The sequence below is a fragment of the Pelophylax lessonae genome (genome assembly GCF_965119305.1).
Source record: "Pelophylax lessonae genome assembly, chromosome: 2".
Classification (NCBI taxonomy): domain Eukaryota; kingdom Metazoa; phylum Chordata; class Amphibia; order Anura; family Ranidae; genus Pelophylax; species Pelophylax lessonae.
In genome coordinates, this window is record NC_138769.1 from 309,208,348 (window position 1) to 309,231,020 (window position 22,673).

At 48.1% G+C, this 22,673-nt stretch overlaps 2 protein-coding genes across 2 annotated transcripts in view; one reads left to right on the forward strand and one right to left on the reverse strand.

Annotated features, from left to right (window-relative positions):
* Positions 1-276: 276 nt before the first annotated feature.
* On the reverse strand, positions 277-16,855 carry LOC309545342 (5,6-dihydroxyindole-2-carboxylic acid oxidase-like; the record flags this gene model as incomplete). Its single annotated transcript, XM_082244502.1, has 7 exons — positions 277-461; positions 4,639-4,785; positions 5,168-5,347; positions 5,940-6,107; positions 7,323-7,527; positions 9,022-9,344; positions 16,465-16,855. 7 exons carry the CDS (start codon positions 16,853-16,855, stop codon positions 277-279), a joined length of 1,599 nt encoding a protein of 532 aa, XP_082100628.1.
* The window catches only part of SHISA4 (shisa family member 4), a 477,761-nt gene continuing 460,101 nt past the window's right edge, over positions 5,014-22,673 (forward strand). The window contains exon 1 of the mRNA XM_082244503.1: positions 5,014-5,018. The gene's annotated coding sequence lies outside the window, so the exon portion shown is untranslated. The remainder of the gene's footprint in view (positions 5,019-22,673) is intronic.

The window sequence follows — 22,673 nt, forward strand, 5'->3', positions numbered from 1 at the left end:
TGCCAACGCCACTCCTAGGAGTACAAGACCGACAACCCTAGAGCACATTTCCTCAACACTTGTGTCCAGTGTCATTTCATTAGCAGCATATTGCAATATTGGAAGAACCTTGGCTGAAGACCCTTTAGATCACGTCCAGGATGTTCTCCCCCAGCAGAAAGTGGTCAGAGAATTCTATATGGAACTACAGCAGAATAGTAAGTTAAAAAGGGAGGAGAATCCGTAAGTGGGAGATTCCCCAGCTGGGAGATGCAGTTTACAGCATTCCACTGGACATCACACCGTTCCAGCATTCTCTTCATCATACCGATGGTAGGACTCAGCCAGGAGAGGCTTCAGACTTTCATTCCTTTGGTTCCTTCTCTGGCGGGCACACCAGGTAAAAGCACAGATCACAGCCACAAGACCCAAGGCTGCTATGACAGTTATCACCCCAATCTCTTCATTTCTTAATGGACGACCTAAAAAAAAAAAAAAAAAAAAAAAAAAAAAAAAAAACAACCTTAATTTTTAAATACATTGCACGAGTCATAACCGAGAACAAACATCTGGCAGCCATGACCCCCCCCCCCCCCCCCCACTTTCCTACTACATCCAAAATGAAATGGTAATTGTAAAAACCAGTGATGTTGTTGCCTTCTGTCTTTGAGAGCCTTCCTTTGTAAACAGGAAGCAAAGAATCTCCAAGATGGGAGGGTGAACACTTAGGACAGTTGTCACCAGAACAAGTGTCCCCATTGAAGATTTTTCCATTTTGTTCAGCTAGAATGCAAACTTGATTTCCCACAATGGTAAAAAAAAACACAAAAAGGTTCTTGTTTGGAACACCTTAACATGGAGGTTATGGATATATGGACCTGTTTTTCCACAGAGTGTTGGTATTTAAACCCCAATAAAACCAGTGCTGTCCTCTGTACACGTAGTCTAAATAGCAGAGGAGCATTTTCAATTTGTGTCAAAACCCTTCGGCTCCCACTGTATTCACCAAGGTTTTGGCGCCGGTACTCAGTTTGTTGCGCATGCGGGGGATTGCGGTCCTCAGTTAACTGGACCTCCTGTTGAGGGCGGGCTTGTGTGCCTCTCTGGCAGGCGATCTGACAGCCACGGTTCAGATGCTCCAGGAGTTCGTGTAGACCATCAACTTTCAGAAGTCATCACTGACCCCGTCAGTTTGTTACCTGGTGATGGTCCTGGACTCTGCTCAAGCAAAGGTTTTTCTCCCAGAGGAGAAACTTCGACCCTGCAGGGCGAGATCTGGTCCCTAAGGGACAACAATCTCTCCTCTCCACGGGCCTGCATGCAGTCCCTGGGTCAGATGGTTTTGGCCTTCAAAGCCATCCCATTTGCTCAGTTTCACACAAGAACTCTGTAGAGATTCTTGCCAGGTGGGACAGAATAACCCAGTCGTTGGACAGGATATATTTGAGCCACCTCACGAGGACGGACCTTTTGTAGTGGCTCCTGTCACTCGCTCTGACACAGGGCAAATCTTCCAGCCTCTACGGTGGACGGTGATCCCCACAGATGCCAGCCTGTCGGGCTGGGGTGGAGTTTTGGACAAGCTCTGTGCCCCAGGGATGTGGTCGGCGTAGGAATCCTTGGCGATAAAACGTCTGGGAGCTCCAAGCAATCAAGCCCTTGTTCCATTGGACTCCTCGACTACAAGGTCACCCGGTTTGTGTTCAAATGGACAATGCCACGGTGGTGGCGTAGTCAATCACCAAGGGGGCACCAAGAGTGCCCAGGCAGCCAAGGAAGTGGCCGAGATGCACATTCCAGCGATTTCAGCAGTTCACATTCTGGGAGTGGAGAACTGGCAGGCAGACTGAGTTGCCGGGCCTTGGACTAGGGAGAATGGTCCCTGCATCCAGAGGAGTTTCACCTCCTGTGTGCCCGGTGGGGGACACCGGATGTGGATCTGTTTGCGTCCCGTCAACAAAAAAGGTGGGAAGGTTCCTGGCCAGAACCTGCGATACGCTGGCGGACGCAACGGATGCGTTGGTAGTGCCCTGGCACCAGGATCGGCTGATTTATGCCTTCCCTCCAATTCAACTGCTGTCCAGGTTCCTTCGCAGGTTGGCTTCGGAACAGGTGCAGGTATTTCTGGTGGCCCCAGATTGGCCTCATCAGTCTTGGTACGCAGACCTAGTCAGGCCTCCCTGGCAGCTTCCGCTAAAACAATCTTCTGTCTCAAGGGCCGATCTTCCATCCTGCTTTACAGTCTCTGGCTTTAACGGCATGGCTGTTGAAAGCCAAGTCTTGAGAGACAAGGGTCTCTTGGATGCTGTCATTCCTACCTTACTGAAGGCTTGGAAAGCTACCTCAAGGAAGATCCATCATCGTACCTGGAGGGCGTATATTGCTTGGTGTGAGTCACAAGAGTTCCATCCGTGCTCCTTTTCAGGGGCGAGGGTTTTGGCCTTCCTGCAGGAAGGGGTGGATCCCTGCCTAGCGCTGACCACGATCAAAGGTCAGTTGTCAGCCTTGGCCATTTTCTTCCAGTGTCCCTTGGCGACAAATTCCTTGATTCGCATCTTTATTCAAGGGGTGAGTCATCTGGCTCCCCCACCTCTGTGGGACCTAAATTTGGTTTTGTCCGTTTTGCAACAGCCTCCCTTTGAGAACATCAGAGAAGTAGCTCTGCCTGTTATCCCAGAAGGTTGCTTTTCTGGTGGCTATCGCCTCTGCTCGCAGTGTCTGAATTGCTGGCTTTGTCTTGTTGTTCGCCATATCTGGTTGTTCATAGGGATAAAGTGGTCCTGTGACCCAATCAGTCTTTCCTTCCCAAGGTGGTATCTGCCTTCCACCTCAAGATATTGTTTTACCTTCGCTTTGTGCGAAGCCCAAGCATCCCAAGGAATTTGCATTGCATTCATTGGCTGTGGTCCAGGCGGTCATGGGTTTACCTGGCTGCCACGGAGTCTTTTAGGAAGTCTGATTCACCGTTTGTCCTTCCCGAGGGACCTCTTCAACCATTTCCAAGTGGATCAGACAGACTATTGTTCAGGTCTAATCAATCAAGGGTCAGGTGCCTCCTTTCCCTGTGAGGGCACATTCTACTAGAGCTGTTAGTGCCTCTTGGGCATTTCACTATCAGGCTTCTGTGGTTCAGGTGTGCAAAGCAGCGACCTGGGCGTCTGTGCACACTTTCACAAAATTCTACAAACTTGATGTGATGACATTCTCGTATGCTTCCTTTGGCCGCAAGGTTTTAAACGCGGTTGTTGCTTGCAGAGACGTGTTTTTTTGTTCTGGGTTAGCTCCTGTTTGCCCTGTTGGCTCGTTTTTTTCTTGGGCCTGGTTGACACGTTACCTTTTCTGTAGGTTGCATCTTCCCACCCCTCACCCCTGCACTGCTTTGAGACGTCCCACTCATGAAGGCTTACTGAACGGGCTGCGACTGTCAGAGGACTAAGAGAAAATAGAGTTTTTTGTAAGAACTTACCGTAAAAACTTTTCTCCGAGTCAGACAGTCAAAGCCCCTGCCCCTCTGATTTTCTTTCTGGGGGGTTGATGCCTTCCGTTACTGCTTGCACAAAACTGGAGAACAGTACCAAGTGTGTCTGGGTAATGTGAGGGACGGCCCCCCTAGAGGTTTGTCTCAGTGTAAAAGTTTTTTGTTAATCCTTTTACTGCCTAGCTTACTCCTGCAGAGGGCACCATTACCCACTCGTTTAGGCTTACTGAATGGGCTGCGACTGTTAGAGGACTCAGAAAAGTTTTACAGGAGGGTTCTTAAAAAAAAAAAAAAAAACATTGATACAAGTTAGTAAAACTACCAACTACTTTGTGTATCCAAGTGGTTTATACCATTTACGGGACAGATTGGGCTCTCATTCAGTGGTAAAGGCATGGCTGTGAGCTGAATTATGGTGTAACTTAACTCTATTCTGCCACCTTCAGCACTGGCTGCTCACTACTGTCCTACTGTCACTTACGAGCACAGAATCTCAGCTCTGTATTTAAAAGTGACAGCCTATGCACCTTTCCTTGCTGCCAATGTGTGCCACCCCCCCCCCAAGGATTTGGCTTCTGCGAAAGGAGCCACATATGAGTGTGTGGCAATAAACTGCAGCAGGTACTAGAGCCAGCCAGGCCATAAGATGGTGGAGGGGATGGCAGCAGTGGTCAGATCTGAGGGGTGCAAAAATGAGATGTGGATTGGGGAGAAGTGTAATGGTAAGAAATGGTAGAAGAGGTCTGCAGAGCTTAGCTGTTGGGGGAAGGGGGAATTGCAGAGAGGCTGTGGAAGAATGGCACTCGGTGCTGGCATTGTAACTGGGCACCTGGCTGTGACAGCTTGCAGCTTCAAAGCTGGGTGCCCACTGCAAACGCACGAGCCACACATTGTGAATGGTCCCAGTCTTTACGTGTCCCAGAATATTGGGGGGGGAATCTTCCACTTGGGATTGCCTAGGCCAGTGACGGCAAACCTTGGCACCCCAGATGTTTTGGATCTACATTTCCCATGATGCTCAACTAGTGCATGAGCATCATGGGAAATGTAGTTCCAACACATCTGGGATGCCAAGGTTGGTCATCACTGGCCTAGGGGATCTGAGCAGAATTGGGAGCTGGTACCTGTCAAAACTAGATACACACACTATATAATACTCAGACAAATGATTTGGTACTTACTAGGCCACTGAATGTCGTACGAATAGCCCAGGTTGTCTTGTGCAGTTACAAACATCTCACTGTTGGTCACTGGGGGCCAGAAGGGAACCATATTGTGTTGTCTATTGTGGCCTATAGGAGCATTTTCCAGTGGATACTGTGTGAAATCTAGAACAAAACCAATACAGGTCCTCTTAGATATGAGCCATCGACTTAGACAAAGTGATTCTATGGTAGGTCATCTGTACTTTTAGAAATTAGAAATGGCCCAGCCTGGCGCCAAACCCCAAGAATGGTCACTGGCAGCAGATTATGTACACAAATTATGCCCATTACACAGCTGTTATAAAAAGCTAGCAGAGCCCTACTAGAAGAATCATAATGGTTTAGCTAACATCAGTTAACATTTCATAATTGTAGAATTTGGGTAAAGATTTCAGATCAATCAATGTGTACCACTGCAGCTTGGTTACTTCAAGTATGGAAGAGCAAATTAAGACTACATACCCTCCATCCTACAGATCATAACCTCCACCCCTACAGATCATACCAGCACGGTGTCTCCTCAGCCATTCGTCAAACACGGCATCTGTGAATGTATGCAGCAGCACAAAGATCGGGTCGTTTGGAGATATGTGGGTCTGTCCTCCTGTACCATTGAGGAACAAGTGAGCAAGGTTATGGAGGCTGCGAACTGTTGGGTTGTACTGGCCAGATGGCTCACTGTACCCTGTGGAATAAAGAGTTTACCATTGATACAAGACAACCATCAGGAATACATGTTAAGGTCTATAGGACTATTATTGGATGCTCCTGCACCATAACATCCAGGTGAACCTGTCCTTTCAGTTCTACAAATCAATATTTTATATGGACAACAGTGCCTTTAATGGCAGCAACAGTCTTATATTATTAAAGTGGGGGTGTCCAGACTTAAAAGGGCCAGTTTACTGTCCTTCAGACCTTGAGGGCCAGTGGAAGTAGAAAATGCCCTGCACAAAAAAGTAACCACCCTTGGTCAGGAGGAATTGTGCCCCCTCAGAGTGAGTGGGGGTAATAGTACTCCATCTGATGTCAACGTAAGTGTTCCAACATTTATATCAAGGAAGAAAAGGGTGGCCCATCATTGGTGTCAGTGGAAGAAATAGGGCCCTTGCATGGTCAATGAGAGAAATTATGCTCCACTGTTCACCACTGGTGGTCTTGAAGCAATGAGATAAGGGCCCCAAGGGCCACATAAGTCATGCAAAGTTCCACTGGCCACAGTTTGGACACCACTATATTAGAGGTTCACCCCAGAATTGGGGGGGGGTGTACTGTACCTTCAATCGTGTTTCGGAAGCTCTCAGAAGAGTCTGAGAAGAATGGTGCCGTGTCATACAAATTTACTTCCAGACAAAGCAAAACCTCTTCCATTTCGGGAAGTCTTTGCACCATGGGCCGTGCCACATTTCCTGCAGGATTCCTCCGGATTGGTCCTCCACCTGTACCTGCAGATTATGAAATGAAGGGTTTAATCTAACCGCACTAGACAATGTGCTATTTGCTTAGTTCTGAAATTGAAATGTGGACGACATTTCAGATCCATCCGAATCACAAATTTCCAAATGACAATAGTAACAAATTTAAGAATTTGAAAATGAATAGGAAACATATTGCAATAAATACAGGAAGGTATAAAAAGTGAAATACGATGGCTTCCTACTTAGGCTGCTGAATAGCTGTCTTCTGAAATTTGACTAGAATCCAAATTTTTCTTTTCCTTTTTTTGTTCTGATTTTAATAGCATACAGTAAGAAAATCTAGCCATCTTGTGAAATTTGAATATGATCTTTTTTAAGTTGTATTTGAATATTTCTCTTGGAAAAATTTAAATCTGGTCAAAAAAAAAAAAAAATACAAAATTTCGAACGAACCAAGTCAATGCAACACAAGTTTCTTCATTCTGCACTGGTAGATTATGGACTTGAAATGTCAATGTAAAAATTTAACATTAAATTTTGTAATAAATTTAGTGTCCCTAACACCCAACGCTGTATCTTGGCCTAGGCTGACAAGGCCTAGGGCAGCACTTTGCGAGGGGGGGGGGCGTCAACAAAAGATACCCCTGAGTCTTACAAGGGTGGACTGGGTAGGGAGGAAAAACTGTCTGGTGCCCCCATAAAGCCCCAACTCATACATGGGGGGGGGTCAGTGTATATAACATTTGGGGGGTCATAGATTAGACAGACAACATGGGGTGATGGGGAGGCAGTGAATAATAAATTGGGGGGGTCAGGGGGCCGTCAACCAGTCTGCCTGCAAAGAGAACTGGGGGCTTCAATAATAACAGATGAGGTGGATCTTAAACAGGAAGGGGTGGGACAAATTTAGATGGGGCACCCAATTTTAGTCTTGCCTAGGGCAGCACAAAACCAAAATACACACCACATACTGTTGAAGTTAGTCCAAGAAATTGACCATTCTGTTCCTTCAGATTCTCATCACTAGCTCAATACCAAAAAAAGTCAATTTGATCCCCACTAATCAGTTGGGAAATTGAAAACCTTAAACCGAAACAATTCTAACAAAATTCTGCCAATATATGATCTGTTTAAGGCGGACTCATTTCAGATCATGCTGCATAAAGCATGTTCACATTTCCCATCAGAGCCGACCTCGTTCATGAACACACCCAGCTGCATTTGTGAATCCCATTTACTCACTGTTGCAGATTGTTCCGAGGCTCTCGTAGTCTTCTACATCTTCACAAACCACTCTCCATTGAGAGAAGACCGAATTTGGGCTTAGCAGATTTTCTCCAAAATTGCTCCTCGCACCCATCAGGTCATCAGTGCAAATATCACACTGGTTTCCACCAATAGCAAAATTCCAGTAAGGCAATGAAAAGGATGGGTCTTTCAGAAGGTTCTTCAAACAAGACAAATGGGGAAAGAGCAAGTATTAGAGCCACCATGATTGAATCATCTAGTTCTACACTTTTATACCTATAGAGTCATAAAACCACCAAAAAAAGTATTTGGCTCAATGCATTAAGCTTTAAAAGATTTGCCTATATTGCTCATCCTCTTAGTAAGACATTGACACCAAATTTAGAATGATCCAATGGGGTATATGGGCCAAATTCAGTTTTGGGGGGACTTCTGACCAGATTGGATTTTTGGTACATAGATGCAAAAAGTATTTTGACCAGTGGCCATTAGAGAAAGCTACTGTGAGCTGTAGATAATTAAGGGTTCCCTGAGCCAATAAGATATTTCAAAGGTTTCACCACGTGAAAGGTTGAGAGCAGCTGGCCAAACCAGGTTTGGTCTCACCGACTTTCAATTGAACTAATTTTTTCCCTCCTCCTGGTAAGGAACAGAAATCAGCAAGTCTGCGCTGACCATAATACAGCTGAAGCTCCAAGGCGCACACAGAGCAGGTGTAGCCCTGTGGGTGCCCATCTTGCAGCGCACAGGAGCATGTGCAGTTGCCACTGACACTGGTGCCAAGTGGCCTATACAACTGAGCAGCTGCACTAGTTGGTTGCTGTCATATCTGCAGCTATTATTCCCCCCCCCTTCCCCCGTTACCAAAATTGGCTTCTGTACCCAACTTCTGTGTTTGACCCAGCTTGCCCTGACCTTGGCTTGCTTCTGGACCCAATTTTCCTCCTGCTTAGCCCGATTCTGGCTATCCGCTTATTCTTGTATCTGGAACATTCTCTGCTTGTCATTTATCCCTGCACCTGACCACCCATTGCTGGCCTGGCATCCAACCTTCTGTCTGCCCTTCATACTGCCTGGCTTTAGCTGCTGCCTACCCAGCCCAGGGTCATCTGTGCCAGCTAAACTCTAGTGACGTTACTGCTTGCACCTCTGAAACTGGAGGAAGATCATACAGGCACTCAAACCACACTTTTCACGACCACTGTTGCACCAGTGGTCCCTGAGCCGGGGCTGTATGAGGCCTCCCTCTACAAGTCAGGCTCTGCCACAAGGTACATGTCGGTCTTCCCAGTGCCTTAGCTATCCATAGACCATAACCATTGGTGTCACCTGTTCTGTATTCTGGTCGTGTGGTGGGGTCCCAGCAGATATCTTACAAAGTATTTCATGGATGTCAAGACCCACTTCAGGTATCAGACGGCATACCCCTTGAGGGAGAGCAATTGGTATAGAGCTTGTTATGACCAGCCTATTGGGGGGGGGTTCAATTTTTCACACATCCATTAAGGAAAATTTAAAAAAGAAGTCCCATCTCAGCTTTTTTGTGCCTGGCCGATATCACATTGCATTAAAGGGTGTAATGAGAGATGTCTAATGGAAAGGGGCCGTCTCTCTTGCTGCTCTAATGCAGAAACAAACCTGATAAGTTTGTAACCTTCCCCTGCTCCTTCCAAGAAAGTTTTAAGGGACTTACCTGAATGTCCCTTTCCAGCTGCAGCAAATGGAACCTGTGCCATGTGAGGAAGGCTGGACCTTCATGAGAGAAGTCAATACCCCCAGCACTGCCCTGACCCAGGCCCAGGAAGGTTTTGCTGACGCTGTAGTAGTGAGTCCAGACGAAGTAGTCATAAATGGAGATGTTCTCGAAATTAGTAGCGTTACTCTCTGGATCGATCAGCTGATTGTAGTGTCTGGTGGCGATGACATAATCCGGGTGCACAGTGTTCTTCGCAAGGTCGAGGGCATCAATGAAATGCTGGCGCTCCGTATCAGTCAAGGCCATAATATTTCTTCTTTCTAGAAGAGAATTGAAAGCGGAATTGTCACGGGTGTTTATTGGAAGCCACAAGTGCTTCCCAGAAGTGTCAGCTTTGTAGGTCAAGCGTTAATGGCTACATGATAAACCTGCTAAGACATCAGAAAAGCAGGGCATTTTTTCAGCAGAAATGTGTGGGGGGGGGGGGGGGGGCACAGTTCTGGCACCTCCAGCACTGAATGCATGTAGGAGTAGTGGGGTGCACTAAAGGGTCCAATCATACTGGCTGCTGCTGGGACCTATTATTCCAGGGGGGCGTGTATCAATTGTTAAGGGGGGGGGGGGTCTTATTTTGCTAGTGGGTCTAATTGTTGCTGGCAGGGATTTACTGTTGGAGGGGTCTATTGAGGCAGGCAAGTCTTACTGCTGGCAGATCAATTACGGGGGGGGGATCTATTGTTGAGGGAGGAGTCTGTTGCTAGTTGGGCTTTTATTGCTGGTGGTCAATTTTTGCTGGGAGGAATCTACTGTTGGGAGGGGGTCTATTAATGCTGGCTGCTGGGACATCTATTGTTGCAGGTGGGGGGGGGTCTATTGTTCTAGGGGTAGGACTGTTGCGAGGCAGTATTTTGTTGCGGTTGCTGGGGTTGGGTCTTGCTGCAGAGGCATCAATTGTTCCTTCTAGAGAGGGGGGTGGGACTATTGGTGGCTGCAGAGGATCCATTTCACTTTTCTGATTACCAAATTCCATACAAATTACTTAACACCACAAAATTATACTTTGTTCTGTTTTCTCTAAAAGATGGTACTGGGGGGTTGGTAGAGGCGAGGGATGTCTTGGGAGATGGGAGCCCAGCAGATAAGTCATTTTCAATGTAAACTTGTACAATTCATAAAGGCCAGGGCAGGGGTTATAACTTTTCAACTACTCATGGACTGTCAGAACCTTCAGCACTACTTGATGCTTTGTGAAACCCTCATGAAGCAGCCACCATTTATGGTCCATCACCCCAAAGGTCAGAAGTAAAAAGCTCAAGCTATGAAGATCCAACTGCTGCAGGTATTTAGCAGGCCCAATGCAAGCATGTCCCAATTCTTGCTTCCCCAGCCACATTTTGGTTCCTCCCACCATTGGCTTACATCCTAGTGACAGGAATCCTTAGAAGAACTGCAGTGTTTAGTGAAGGGGGGGGGGGGGGTCTTGGACACACTTGAAAGCCATGGAATACCTGAAGACATGGGCCACCAGGAAAGTATACACGAAGGCTTAAATCTACAGAGCCATGAGGATTTACATGTACCATCTCTGAAATGGAGGTGGGGAAGCTGCAGAGGCTTCAAGAAAGTTGCTTGAAATGATTTGGAAATGTTCATTGTGTACCCCAATCTCCCACAAGTGAAAGCCTGTATGTACCAGGACTTCCAGGCCAGTATCTAAGAATGGAGCACTCATTGGCAAATTCCTACTTCCTAGTCTCTGTACATACTTTATATGGCAAATCCTTGTGGGAGGCGTGCGGTCTCTTAAACCCATGCCCATTTATCATCAATATACACCATTACTGCATCCTATTCTAGATGGTACATGGGTTCTCTCAAACACCTCCATATCCAGTATAATAAGCCCAACATCCAAGGCAACACAACCCCCCCATGGGATTATTTAAGCAATAGGAATCTATGACCAGTGTCTCCATAATCCTGTCAACCACCACACCAATCTTCCCAAGGACAGACTTCATTAAAAAGATTCCCCCCCCCCCCCAAAATCAGAACTCGATCTTATCAATGCATTTTGAGGTTTGGTAAACCATAAAACTTTGCAGTCTGTGGCAGAGATTGTACAACCACCCTGTTGGCTTTTCCCTGCTCAGTCTACTGATCTACTTCTGTTGAACCACAGTGCCCATACAGGATCATTTGGCCAGTCCTTGATGAAACAATGTCATTTTGAGCCATGCGTGGCCAGCTTTATGTAGTATTCTTGCCTAAATCTTGTATTTGATTCTGTAGGAAGCATTGGGTGCAGTCATCCTAAGAAGCCTAAACAGGAGCGATCTAAGCACAGAGTAATTACTGTCACATACATTAATCCTGCCTTGCCTGTGAAGAGGTAAATCCGATTTATATAACCTACTGCCAACACGGATACTTTAAAAATATAAAATGACAGTAAATGACAGCTCCCTGCCAGCCTAAAACAGCATGGAACCTCCACAAAGTCAGCATAGCACCCCTTGAGTATTTAGGGGAACCTTTTTGGGTTCCCAATTTAGTTTTTAAACAAAAGCTGGCTGTTAAATGTAATTTACTGGCAATTTAAAAAGTCGGTTATTCTTTCTGTAGATTTACTACAAGAAAAATCCAAAGCCATCGCGGGACCCTTAAGCTATGCACTGGCTAGCTTGGGGGTGGGAAACAAGCATATGCCACCCCCTCTTGAATACTACATGTCCTCAGCAGGAGGTGACTGGGCCAGGTGATGTCAGGAGTTGCCAAGCATGTGGTGGGTGTGCCACTTCCTTGGTCATTGACAGCAGGAAGCCCAATTTGTTCATCCATGACACCCCTAAACATTTGGTCAAACTTGCATTCAAACCAAAAGTTCACTTCATCCTTACTGTTTGAGCTTGCTCCAGCAGGGGGTGCTAGTGATACATTCTGTTTGATGGACCCATGGGTGCACAACCTGTGGACCTCCAGCTGTTGCAGAATTACACATCCCATTATGCCTCTGCCTTTGGGACTCATGCTTGTAACTGTCAGGCTTGCAATACCTCATGAGACTTGCAGTTCTGCAACAGCTGGATTGCCACAGGTTGAGCACCCATGGGCCAATCAGACTTGGGGGGGGGGGGGGTGACATCTCCACAGGGCTTTCACAAACCATGGTGGATCTGCCTTCATAGGCCTTGGGGCCTACAGGTTACAATAATCCCTAGGAGGTTAGGAGGAAGCAGATCTCCCTTCTGAGAGGTATTCCTGAAGGAATTGTAGGCTGAGAGGAAAGCAGCCCCCCCCCCCCCCATATGGGAGGTGTTGGGTGACTGGGTGAGGGGAATTATACACTGGAACCTTTCCATGTTCTGCCTTGAACATAAATTGAGATACCACTTGAACTTCCATTACTAAGGAGCCAAAGCTCTGCATAAGTCCAGCCAGCAAAGTCTGGATTAAGGATTTACAAATATTTAGGAGACCAGGCAAGATTGAGGTCTAGTCTGAAGTAGGACATCAACCATGTCTGGAGATGTCCCATCTACTGCCATCCTCCTTTATATGTGCCAAATGACTGGTGCCCATTGGTTTTCCATCCTGGGCAAACAGCCACACCTGAGATTGGGTGCCTGGGATCCTCTAGCCACTAACAGAACATTTAATGCATCTACCGGTGAGCTGAAGATATGCAATTACTGGATACCAGTGAATACCTACCGTTCGTGTACCGGTAATGGCGTCTTCTTCCAGTTCCTTCCAGGACCGCCAACGTGAGAGATGGTGGCTCCTCCGACAGGAAACAATCCATTTGCTCAGCTGTTAAAAGTTCACAAGCCCTTTAGGCACTTACCAGTTGCCCTCACCCTTTTAACAGGGCAGGAAGTAGGCCAGCCATCCTGAAAGGAGCTGGAAGAAAACACCCATACACCAACGGTAGGTATGCTCTCCATCCTTCCAGGACGGCCAACATGTGAGGATAATTAAGTAACCCTACCTTAGGGTGAGACCACTGCCTGCAGTACTTTCCTGCCAAAGGCCAGGCCTTGCTGTGACAGTACTTTCACGCGATAATGTTTCACAAAGTGTCACGACTGGACCAGGTGGCTGCACCATGAATTTGCTCCCAGGAAGCTCTTCGGCCCAGGATGTAGCCAGTGCCCTTGTAGAGAGAGCCTTCAGCTTTGCTGGAACTCTTGCAACCTCATAAGACATGGTAATGGCTTGTTTTATCCACCTAGACATTGAGGATTTTGCAGCCTGCATACCTTTCCTTGGTCCAGAGAAAGGAACCAAAAAGGTGATTGGTCCTTTCTAAATAAGTGAAGAGACATCTCATCTAAATAATGAAAAATTTCTTTCATTCCTAGGATTATTACAGAAGGATGGTAGAATAATCTCCTGCTTTCTGTGGAAGTGAGAGGCTACCTTGGGTAGATATAGGGGATCTTGTCTCAGGATAATCCCATCTGGAAAGATTAATATAAAAAGGTCCTTTTATTGACAAACTATGCAAGTCCCCTACCCTCCTGGCTGTAGTGATAGCCAAGAGGAAGGCCAATTTAAGCATCAACACCTTAAGAGGGACCTCCTAGATAGAACCTCTAGAACCCTGGTTAGGTCCCATGGTGGGAACCTATTCCTAGTGACCGGGGTGGCTCTGTCCCTGGCTAACAGAAATCTTTTAATCAAAGGCTCTTTTGTCAGACTTGAACCAAGAAAAACAGAGCGCCGCAATCTGTACCCCAAGGGTGTTCACCGCCACACCTTTATCTACCCCAGCTTGCAAAAACTCCAGGACTATGGGAATAGAGGCAGATACTACATTCTTCTGTTTCTGCCAGGTACAAAATCTTTTCGAAACTTTTGAATACATTTTTGTGTTACTAGCTTCCTGCTCAGAAGGAGTGTATCTATGACCCTATCTGAGCACCCCTTACTTTTTAGGATGCGACGCTCTTCGAGCAAATTATCCTCTGGGAGAATACTAGCTTGGAGTGGTTGCCCCGTTTCTGCTAACGCAAGACTGGGAGATTCCTTTGTTCTTTTGAGGGGAATCTTCCCCCTGTTCCTTCCCTTGGTGACAACTGCAAATTCCAAGAACACCCACCGCTCCCTTATTGGAATAGGCTAGGTATTCCTGAGATCCGGAGCCGTCACCAGCCCTAGGGGTTAACCACCCTGGTATGAAGGACTTTTGACATCACTTGGCCTCTTTGGACCTTGTTCCTGGGGGTAAAAAGATTAATTCTCTCTTTTCCATGCTCTAGGAGCACTCTCCCCTCTTGGAGGGTTCCCTCCTAGTACCCCTCGAAGACCCCCCTAAAAGACTTCCTAGGGTTGTCCTTTAGTGGTTTCCTAGGAAGGTTTTCCCTTTCTCTGAGGATATGGATAATACTTCCTCCAATCTTGTGCCAAACAGTAGGGATCCTTCAAAGGGCAAGCCACACAGCTTAACCTTAGAACTAAAATCTCCTTCCCACTCTTATCCAAATCGCTCTTCTGGCAGAATTAACCAGAGCAGCTGTTTTGGCTTCCACTGCTGCGTCTGCCAGGAAGTCTACCGATTTCCTTATCCTTCACAGGGAGTCTATCAGATCCTAGGATCCTCCTTCCTGGGAAGTGTGTCTTATGAGTTTTCCTATCCAGGAGTCCGTATTTCTGGTGACACAGGACTCTGCCAAGGCTGGAGCCATAGTGGATGAATTAGCCTCCCATGCTCTCTGCAATATGGCTTTTATTTTTCCATTCATTGCCTCCGCTATGTTACCTGTATTCTCAAAGGACAGGTCAGACCTCTTGGTTGCTTGGGATAGGGATGAGTCTAACTTTGGAATTTTTAACCTCTTTGAAGGGAAATTTCCTTTTCCACGTTTTTGGCTTTAAGAGACTTTTCTCCGGAAATTGCCACTCTTGGGAGGATTAAAGCCTTCAAGGATTTGTGAATAGGAAAGGTCTTAGAGGGATTTTTGCCTAAACCTTTGTACATCCGGTCCTGTACTGAGGTTTCTTTAGGAGGATCTGGGATTCCTTCAGTATTGTAGACAGCCTGGAGGAGTCCCTCCAAATCCTCCAAGGCAAACAGACTTCGGTTCCTCTTGAAATCTTCTTCCTCACTATCCAAATCCGATTCCTCCCCAGAACTAAGTTGGGACCTAGCCTGACTCCCTTCCTCCCCTGGGTCCTCCTCTTCCTCCCCAACTTGGGCAGGTGGTGGACCCTGTGATGCAGACAAAAAAACCCGATGGCCCAGCCCTAGACAAGGTACTCTCTTGGGAGGGGGTTGCCAATGTTGCCTGCTGGGAAGGCCCAGAAGTACGCACACTCTGGATGGTAGCAAGCATTTCCTCCTGCATAGACTTGAGGAAATCTCTCATTAATACAGAGGCCTCCTCACCTGCCAATTTGTTGATGCAAGTATAACAAAAATCTTGTGTATGATCTGGCCAGTCTATCCCCGCAATTACCACATCTGAGGAGCAAGATGTAACAGGGGGTGGTACGATTGAGGCCTCCTGTGTCCCCACCGGGACTTCTGCAAGAGAAGAGAAGATTACTCTGATCACTCTTCCTGCAAGTTTATATTTAGGCTACATCAACTCAGGGGTTAGCCGGAATTCACCAGGGCTTATCCTGACACTGGTACACAACTTCCCCCTAGCAGAAAAGGAAACCCCATGGTCTTACCGGAATCCGTTCTGCTCTTTGAAGTAGCCACCCGGAGCGACTTTCCTTCCTCCATAAGGCGAGTAGCAGTGGGTTTTTCTTTGGCAGCCTTGCCGTTTCTCGGGGCTGAAGGCTCTGCCATGTTACCGCCAAGTGGTTTGAGCGTCTCCCTTTCGGATATCCTTCCTTCCGTGTTGCACTGTGCATGCCCGACTCCGAGCGGAAGTTCCAGTCCTGAGAGCGAGGCTTGCAGCGCACTTGCGGGAGGCTTTTTGAAAATCTGAAGGCGCTGCGATCCCTGGAAGAGCGGAGGAGACCCCTGCACACTGTCAGGGCCCAGGCATGGAGGAACCACCCATAGGAACGACTCCCCCAATTTTTTGCTTATTCATAGGAACAACTGCCTGGGGCTTTTTGGCGACCTGTAAGCAGCCTAGGAGGCGGCAGGTAGGGAGAAGCCTTTCATGGGCCCGACCGAAGCGGTCTTACAGGGAGACCCAACCACAACCCATTTGTTTTGGGTCAGAGAAAATAACAAACGTTTCGCTGTGGGAGAAAATCTAAACTGACGACCAAGGGGAAGGGTGGGCCTTTTACCAGCTGAGCAATTGGATTGTTTCCTGTCGGGGAGGAGCTACCACCTCTCACATGTTGGCAAGGATGGAGAGAAAGTGATACACAAATCTATATATAGTCTTATACTTCTACTCACCAACAACTATATATAGTCTTATACTTCTACTCACCAACAACTATATATAGTCTTATACTTCTACTCACCAACAACAATGGGCTGATCACAGTTATCTCCGGTCCACCTAGGTTTGCAGCTGCCACAGTTGTGTCCATGGAACCGCCCATTGCACAAACAAGCCTTTTTGAAAAAGCGAATGGGCCAGAACTCCCGGTCATCCAGTCCCTCCATTTTATATTGGGGTCCATGAGGCCTGGCATCCACTGTGATTGGCACGCAGCGGCCACGGCCCATGGTGAAGCCACAGATGTCGCTGGGATCTGGAGACTGTTGAGGGTAGAGGCTGGGACAACACTCTCCGGTAGCCAAGGCCTCTGGGGTGGCACACTGGCGGGGAAACTGGGCAGAAGCCAAGTCACAAAGAAGGATAACCACCAACACCACAGCATGGGGACCCCAAGATTTACAGAGCAACATGGTTCCAGGACAGTGGAGGCTCTAGAACAGATACAAGAATATTGGGTCATCCTTATAACCTTGGACAAAACTCTAAAATACATCCAAATAAATGCTGCCTGCCAGGGGGAGCTCAGGATTTCTATTCAGGAGAACTAGGGGAAAAACATTTAACCCAAGGCAAACAAATACAGAGATATAGGAATATGTTAGCCTTTACCTGCCGAAGGTTTTGTATTTCTGCCCATCCAGTCCTGAGTGTCACAATGTTACCAAACAGCCCCATCACTAGGGCAGGAGACCTACTTTTATGCCAGGCTCCTGTCTGACCCAGGACTCAGAGCCATGTGGTGGGAGGATGGACTTCTAGTCATGTCCCCCTTTAATGGTGCTCCGATGCCAGGCCATTTGTAATGGTTGTAGGTTGGGTTACAACAAGAATGTTATGATGGAAGCATATCCATTTACATATATATCATGTTTCCAGGTCTAGGGGGACACGACATGCGCATTCATGGACTGTAATGTGTCTTGTTGATGGAATTGCATAGCTGGACACCCCTGGCCTGTCTACTATGCAGTTAGGTTCACTTTCTACTGCAGAGGCAGGGCTTAGGATAGTCATTGCCTTCTTATACTTCTCTGAACCGAACTTGTCTGAAGTAAAGCTACACTGGATTCAAACTTGTGTCTTCATGAAGAGCTAAGCTGCCTGTGGATTCTGCAAACTCAGCAAGTGGCCTTACAGTCAGTCAAGTATCTTGATTAAAAAGAATAAAAACAAACCACAAGACAACTAAGGACCCCACCCCCAAAAACACAATTTTATAACTCTCATTAGGGATGTCCAAACTTAACCGGTGTTTTCATGACAACATCCCCCCCCCCCCACCAAGATCCCCACCACCCTACAATCTCAACACCTCCCCCAGATCTCAACAACCCCCCCCCCCCCCCCATCTTCCAGATCCACACCACCCTACAACCCCAAGCCCCACTACCTTCTCCAAATCCCCACCACCACCACCACCACCACCCCCCCCCCTTTACAATCCCATCCCCCACCACCCCATCCGGATCCCCACCGCCCTACAATCCCAGCCTCCAGATCCCCGCCGACCCTACAATCCCAACCTCCAGATCCCCGCCGACCCTACAATCCCAACCTCCAGATCCCCACCACCCTACAGTCCCAGATGCCTCAGCTCCACACTACCTCAACCTGCAGCAGTGTTTGAATGCTACAATTCCTCTACGCAGATCCCCACCACCATACATTACCCCTCCCCCAGCTCTGCACAATCTCATCCCCACCATTTTGCACTCCAACTCTATGTCTCAGATCTCCACCATTGCACACCATAAAATCTGCTCACCTCAACCAGCAAGACACACAGAACATTTCCCCTCACCCTCCTATTTATCACACCCGCCAATCAAGGAGCTCAATCAGGCCATTAACCCTTCCTGGGCTGGGCCTTCTATATCTCTCTATAGTCTTTAGTGATGGCTATAAAGAGATCACAGATAGAAGTCTCACCCCACATTCCCCATATTCCACAATGCTGAAAGTACTTATATAGATAAGACTGACTTCACTGGCTGCATGCTTGCTTTTGGCCTCTTACCTACTGAACCCAGGTGCAGCCAGGAAGCTGGCATTTTAAGGATGATAGCAATGACAACCTTTATCCTATCAGACATCTGACTTCATTAGAAGATTATTGTTTGCTTGAGTTACATATCTGTTAGTATTAGCAGAGCATTCATGGCCGTCTTTCATATGCTACATGCTTGTTTATTGTAGACAGACACAGCCAGGAAAAGTAGCATTGAGAAACGGTCATCCATGGAGGCCACTTAATGAATCTCTATAGACTCTACTGGGACCCGGAAACTCAGCACAGGGATGGTGAGCACCCCTCATAATGGGCACAGCGGGGGTACAGACCCAGGAACTCAGCACAGGGATGGAGGGAACCCCTCATAATGGGCACAGCGGATGTACAGACCCGGGAACTCAGCACAGGGATGGTGGAACCCCTCATAATGGGCACAGCGGGTGTACAGACCCGGGAACTCAGTACGGGGATGGTGTGAACCCCTCATAATGGGCACAGAGGGTGTACAGACCCGGGAACTCAGCACAGGGATGGTGGGAACCCCTCATAATAGGCACAGCGGGTGTACAGACCCGGGAACTCAGTACGGGGATGGTGGAACCCCTCATAATGGGCACAGCGGGTGTACAGACCCAGGAACTCAGCACAGGGATGGTGAGAACACCTCATAATTGGCACAGCTGGTGTACAAACCCAGGAACTCAGCACGGGAATGGTGGGACCAGAGCCGGACTGGCCTACCGGGATACCGGGAAATTTCCCGGTGGGCCGCCGGGCCTGGGGCTGCTTTAAGATGGGGGCCGCTTTGATACGGCCGCTGATGGCCGCTGCAGACCCGCTGTGGCTGCGCTCCAGCGACAGATATCTTCTTTCCTACCAGCCGCTGTGAGCGGATGACGTCATAGACGGTGGGCGGCTGCAGATCATCTCCTGACTGCATGACGGCGCCGGCATCTGATCCCTCCCACACAGACGCCAGGCGCCAGCGCAGCATCATCACAGCAGCAGGTCATCACACTGACTGACTGAGCGGAGCGGAGTCTGAGCTGCCACCACATGTTGACAGCCAGGTAAGAAGAGTAAATGGGCTGGGGGGAACCTCGTCCTGTATTGCATTTGGGGGGAAGATTTAGCATATTCGGGTCCCTAATACAATGCTGATCCCCCCTCCCCCTAAAACAATGCTGATCCGTCCCGCCTCCCCCTAATACAATGCTGATCTGCCCCCCCTCCCCCTAATACAATGCTGATCCCCCCCCCCAAATTAGAGGGAGGGGGGAAACAGCATTGTATTAGGGGGAAGGGGGAAAAAGCATTGTATTAGGGGGAGGGGGGAATCAGCATCGTATTAGGGGGAGGGGACCTGGGGGGGTCAGCATTTTATTAGGGGGAGGGGGGATTACCATTGTATTAGGAGGGGGCTGGGGTGGGACAGCATTGTATTAGGGGGAGGGGGGAATCAGCATCGTATTAGGGGGAGGGGGCTGGGGGGAACAGCATTGTATTAGGGGGAATCAGCATTGTATTAGGGGGAGGGGGCCGGGGGGGTCAGCAGTGTATTAGGGGGAAGGTGGGAATCAGCATTGTATTAGGGAGAAGGGGCCGGGAGGATCAGCATTGTATTAGGGGGAGGGGGCCAGGGGGGGTCAGCAGTATATTAGGGGGATGGGAGGGGGATCAGCAGTATATTAGGGGGAGAGGGGAATCAGCATTGTATTAGGGGGAGGGGGCCAGGGAGAACAGCATTGTATTAGGGGGAGGGGGCAGGGGATCAGCATTGTATTAGGGGGAGAGGGCCGGGGGGGAACACCATTGTATTAGGGCCCCTAATACAATGCTGATTCCCCCTAATACAATGCTGCCCCCCCTGGTCCCCTCCCCCTAATACAATGCTGATCTCCCAAATATAGGGGGAGGGGGGAAACGGCATTGTATTAAAGGGAGGGGACCAGGGGGGGGAACAGCATTGTATTAGGGTGAGGGGACCAGGGGGAGTCAGAAGTATATTTGGGGGGTGGGAGGGGGATCAGCAGTGTATTAGGGGGCGGGGGGGAATCAGCATTGTATTAGGGGGAGGGGGCCAGAGAGAACAGCATTGTATTAGGGGGAGGGGGCCGGGGATAAGCATTGTATTAGGGGGAGGGGAAAACAGCATTGTATTAAAGGGAGGGGCCGGGGGGAACAGCATTGTATTAGGGGGAGGATTAGCATTGTATTAGAGGGAGAGGGCCAGGGGGGTCAGCAGCCTTGTAGGCGGGTGGGAGGGAGATTGGCAGTGTACTAGGGGGAGGAGGGGATCAGCATTGCACTCAATAAATGTGCTTTAAAATGCATGATTTTACCTTCTTATGAACAAGAAATCGACGTTGTGCTGGTATGACGACGCAATTCTATGGGGCTGGTATGTCATTTTTTCCAGGGCTGGTTTTCATACCCAGTCCGGCCCTGGCTGTGTCAGCTTGTAGGGCTTCAATGTCCTGTCTCAGGGCCTTTTCCATTCTAGCCACAAAACTCTCCAGGTCAGCCTTTGTGGAGAGGGACAAGATGTGAGATCTTAAGTCTCTGTCTCCTAAGGCTTCTCCTGAGACCAGGCCCCTGACTGAGCTACTGGGGGAGCCTGAGGAAGTGGGGAGAGGAGGCAAAGTGGAGGGCAGCTTTGGTGAAGGGATCGGGGAGGCAGCCCATGTGGCTGTGGAGCACTCACCCGGTGCCATCTTGGATCGGCCCTCTCATGCCTGGCTGCCGCCGGGTCTTTCCCCTGGTTAGCTGCTGCGGGAGCGATGGGAAGGAGCGGGCTGGACGGAGTTCAGCTGAAACACGTCTGCTCGCTCTAATGCCGCAGCCATGCCCCCCCCCAATTAGATTTTTACATTTTTTTATTGGGTATATTTTATAGCAGAAAGTAAAAAATAGTTTTTTTGTTTTTTTTAAAAATTGTCTGCCTTTTTTTGTTTATAGCGCACAAAATAGAAACTGCAGAGGTGGTTAAATACCACCAAAAGAAAGCTCTACTTGTGGGGAAACAGTGTCGGGCAAACCCACAATTGCCATTATAAGTAACGCAGTGCCGTATTGCAAAAAAATGGTCTGGTCATGAAGGGAGGGTAAACCTTCCGGGGTTGAAGTGGTTAAACATTCTGCAAATTTAAGTAAAATCCCACATGTCAGAGTGTCTAAACTTAATAACAAAGTGGAACCTGTTGCATCAGTGGTCTATTGAATTATTATTATTATGTATGTACCCTATCGTACCAATAATGTTATAATGTTCGACCATGTATCCTTCATGTTTGTTCTTTTGGATGTTCTATTTGAATGTGAAAATACCAATAAAAACAATTGAAATAAAAAAAACATTCTGCAAATGTTTTAGACCTGTATTAGGGGGAGGGGTATGGGAAGAAGTGGGCACCATGACTGGAGGTCTGCTTGAGGTCATTGGATCCGCAAAACAACCAGGTAACTAGTAATTTCTAAGGGCAAGGTCGCCTCTGCTAGCTTTCAAACTTCTTTAAATTTCCAAATTAAAGTTGTTCTAACGGCAGAAGCTTTACCTTAAAGTGACTGTAAAGGGTGAAGGTTTTTTACCTTCATGCATTCTATGCATGAAGGTAAAAAAAACTTAATTGTGCTGCTCCCCCTGCAGCCCCCCCTAATACATATCCGAGCCGGATCCAGCTCTGTGCACAAGAGAAGCGCCCCCCCCCCCCCGGGTCTCTCGCTCCTCATTGGCTGAGCTCCTGCCAATCACAGCCAGTGAGTAAGAAGCAGGGGTGGGACTAAGCCACACTCTGTGTGTCTCATAGACATTTAGAGGCAGCTCGGGAGCGAGCACACGCGAGTGCTCTCAGAGCAAGCAACTTGCTCTGGGGGCACTCAGCAAGGGGAAGGGGCCAGAAGCGCCGACAGAGGACCCGAGAAGAGGAGGATCGGGGTTGCTCTATGCAAAACCATTGCAGGTAAGTATGATGTGTTTATTATTTTAGGGAAAAAAAGAACCAAACCTTTAGAAACAATTTAAGCCTTTGTTGACAAGTCGCACCCTATTGTCGGCAATGGCCACATTCAAATCGGTGCCACACCAACATTGCGGTGCCGCATCGATTTGAAAAAGTAGTTCCTGCACTACTTTTGGCGATTTCAGTTGCAACTTGCATAGACATCTGTGCATGAAGCCACGCAGATGTCTTCATAGCTGAAGTCACACTGACATTCAT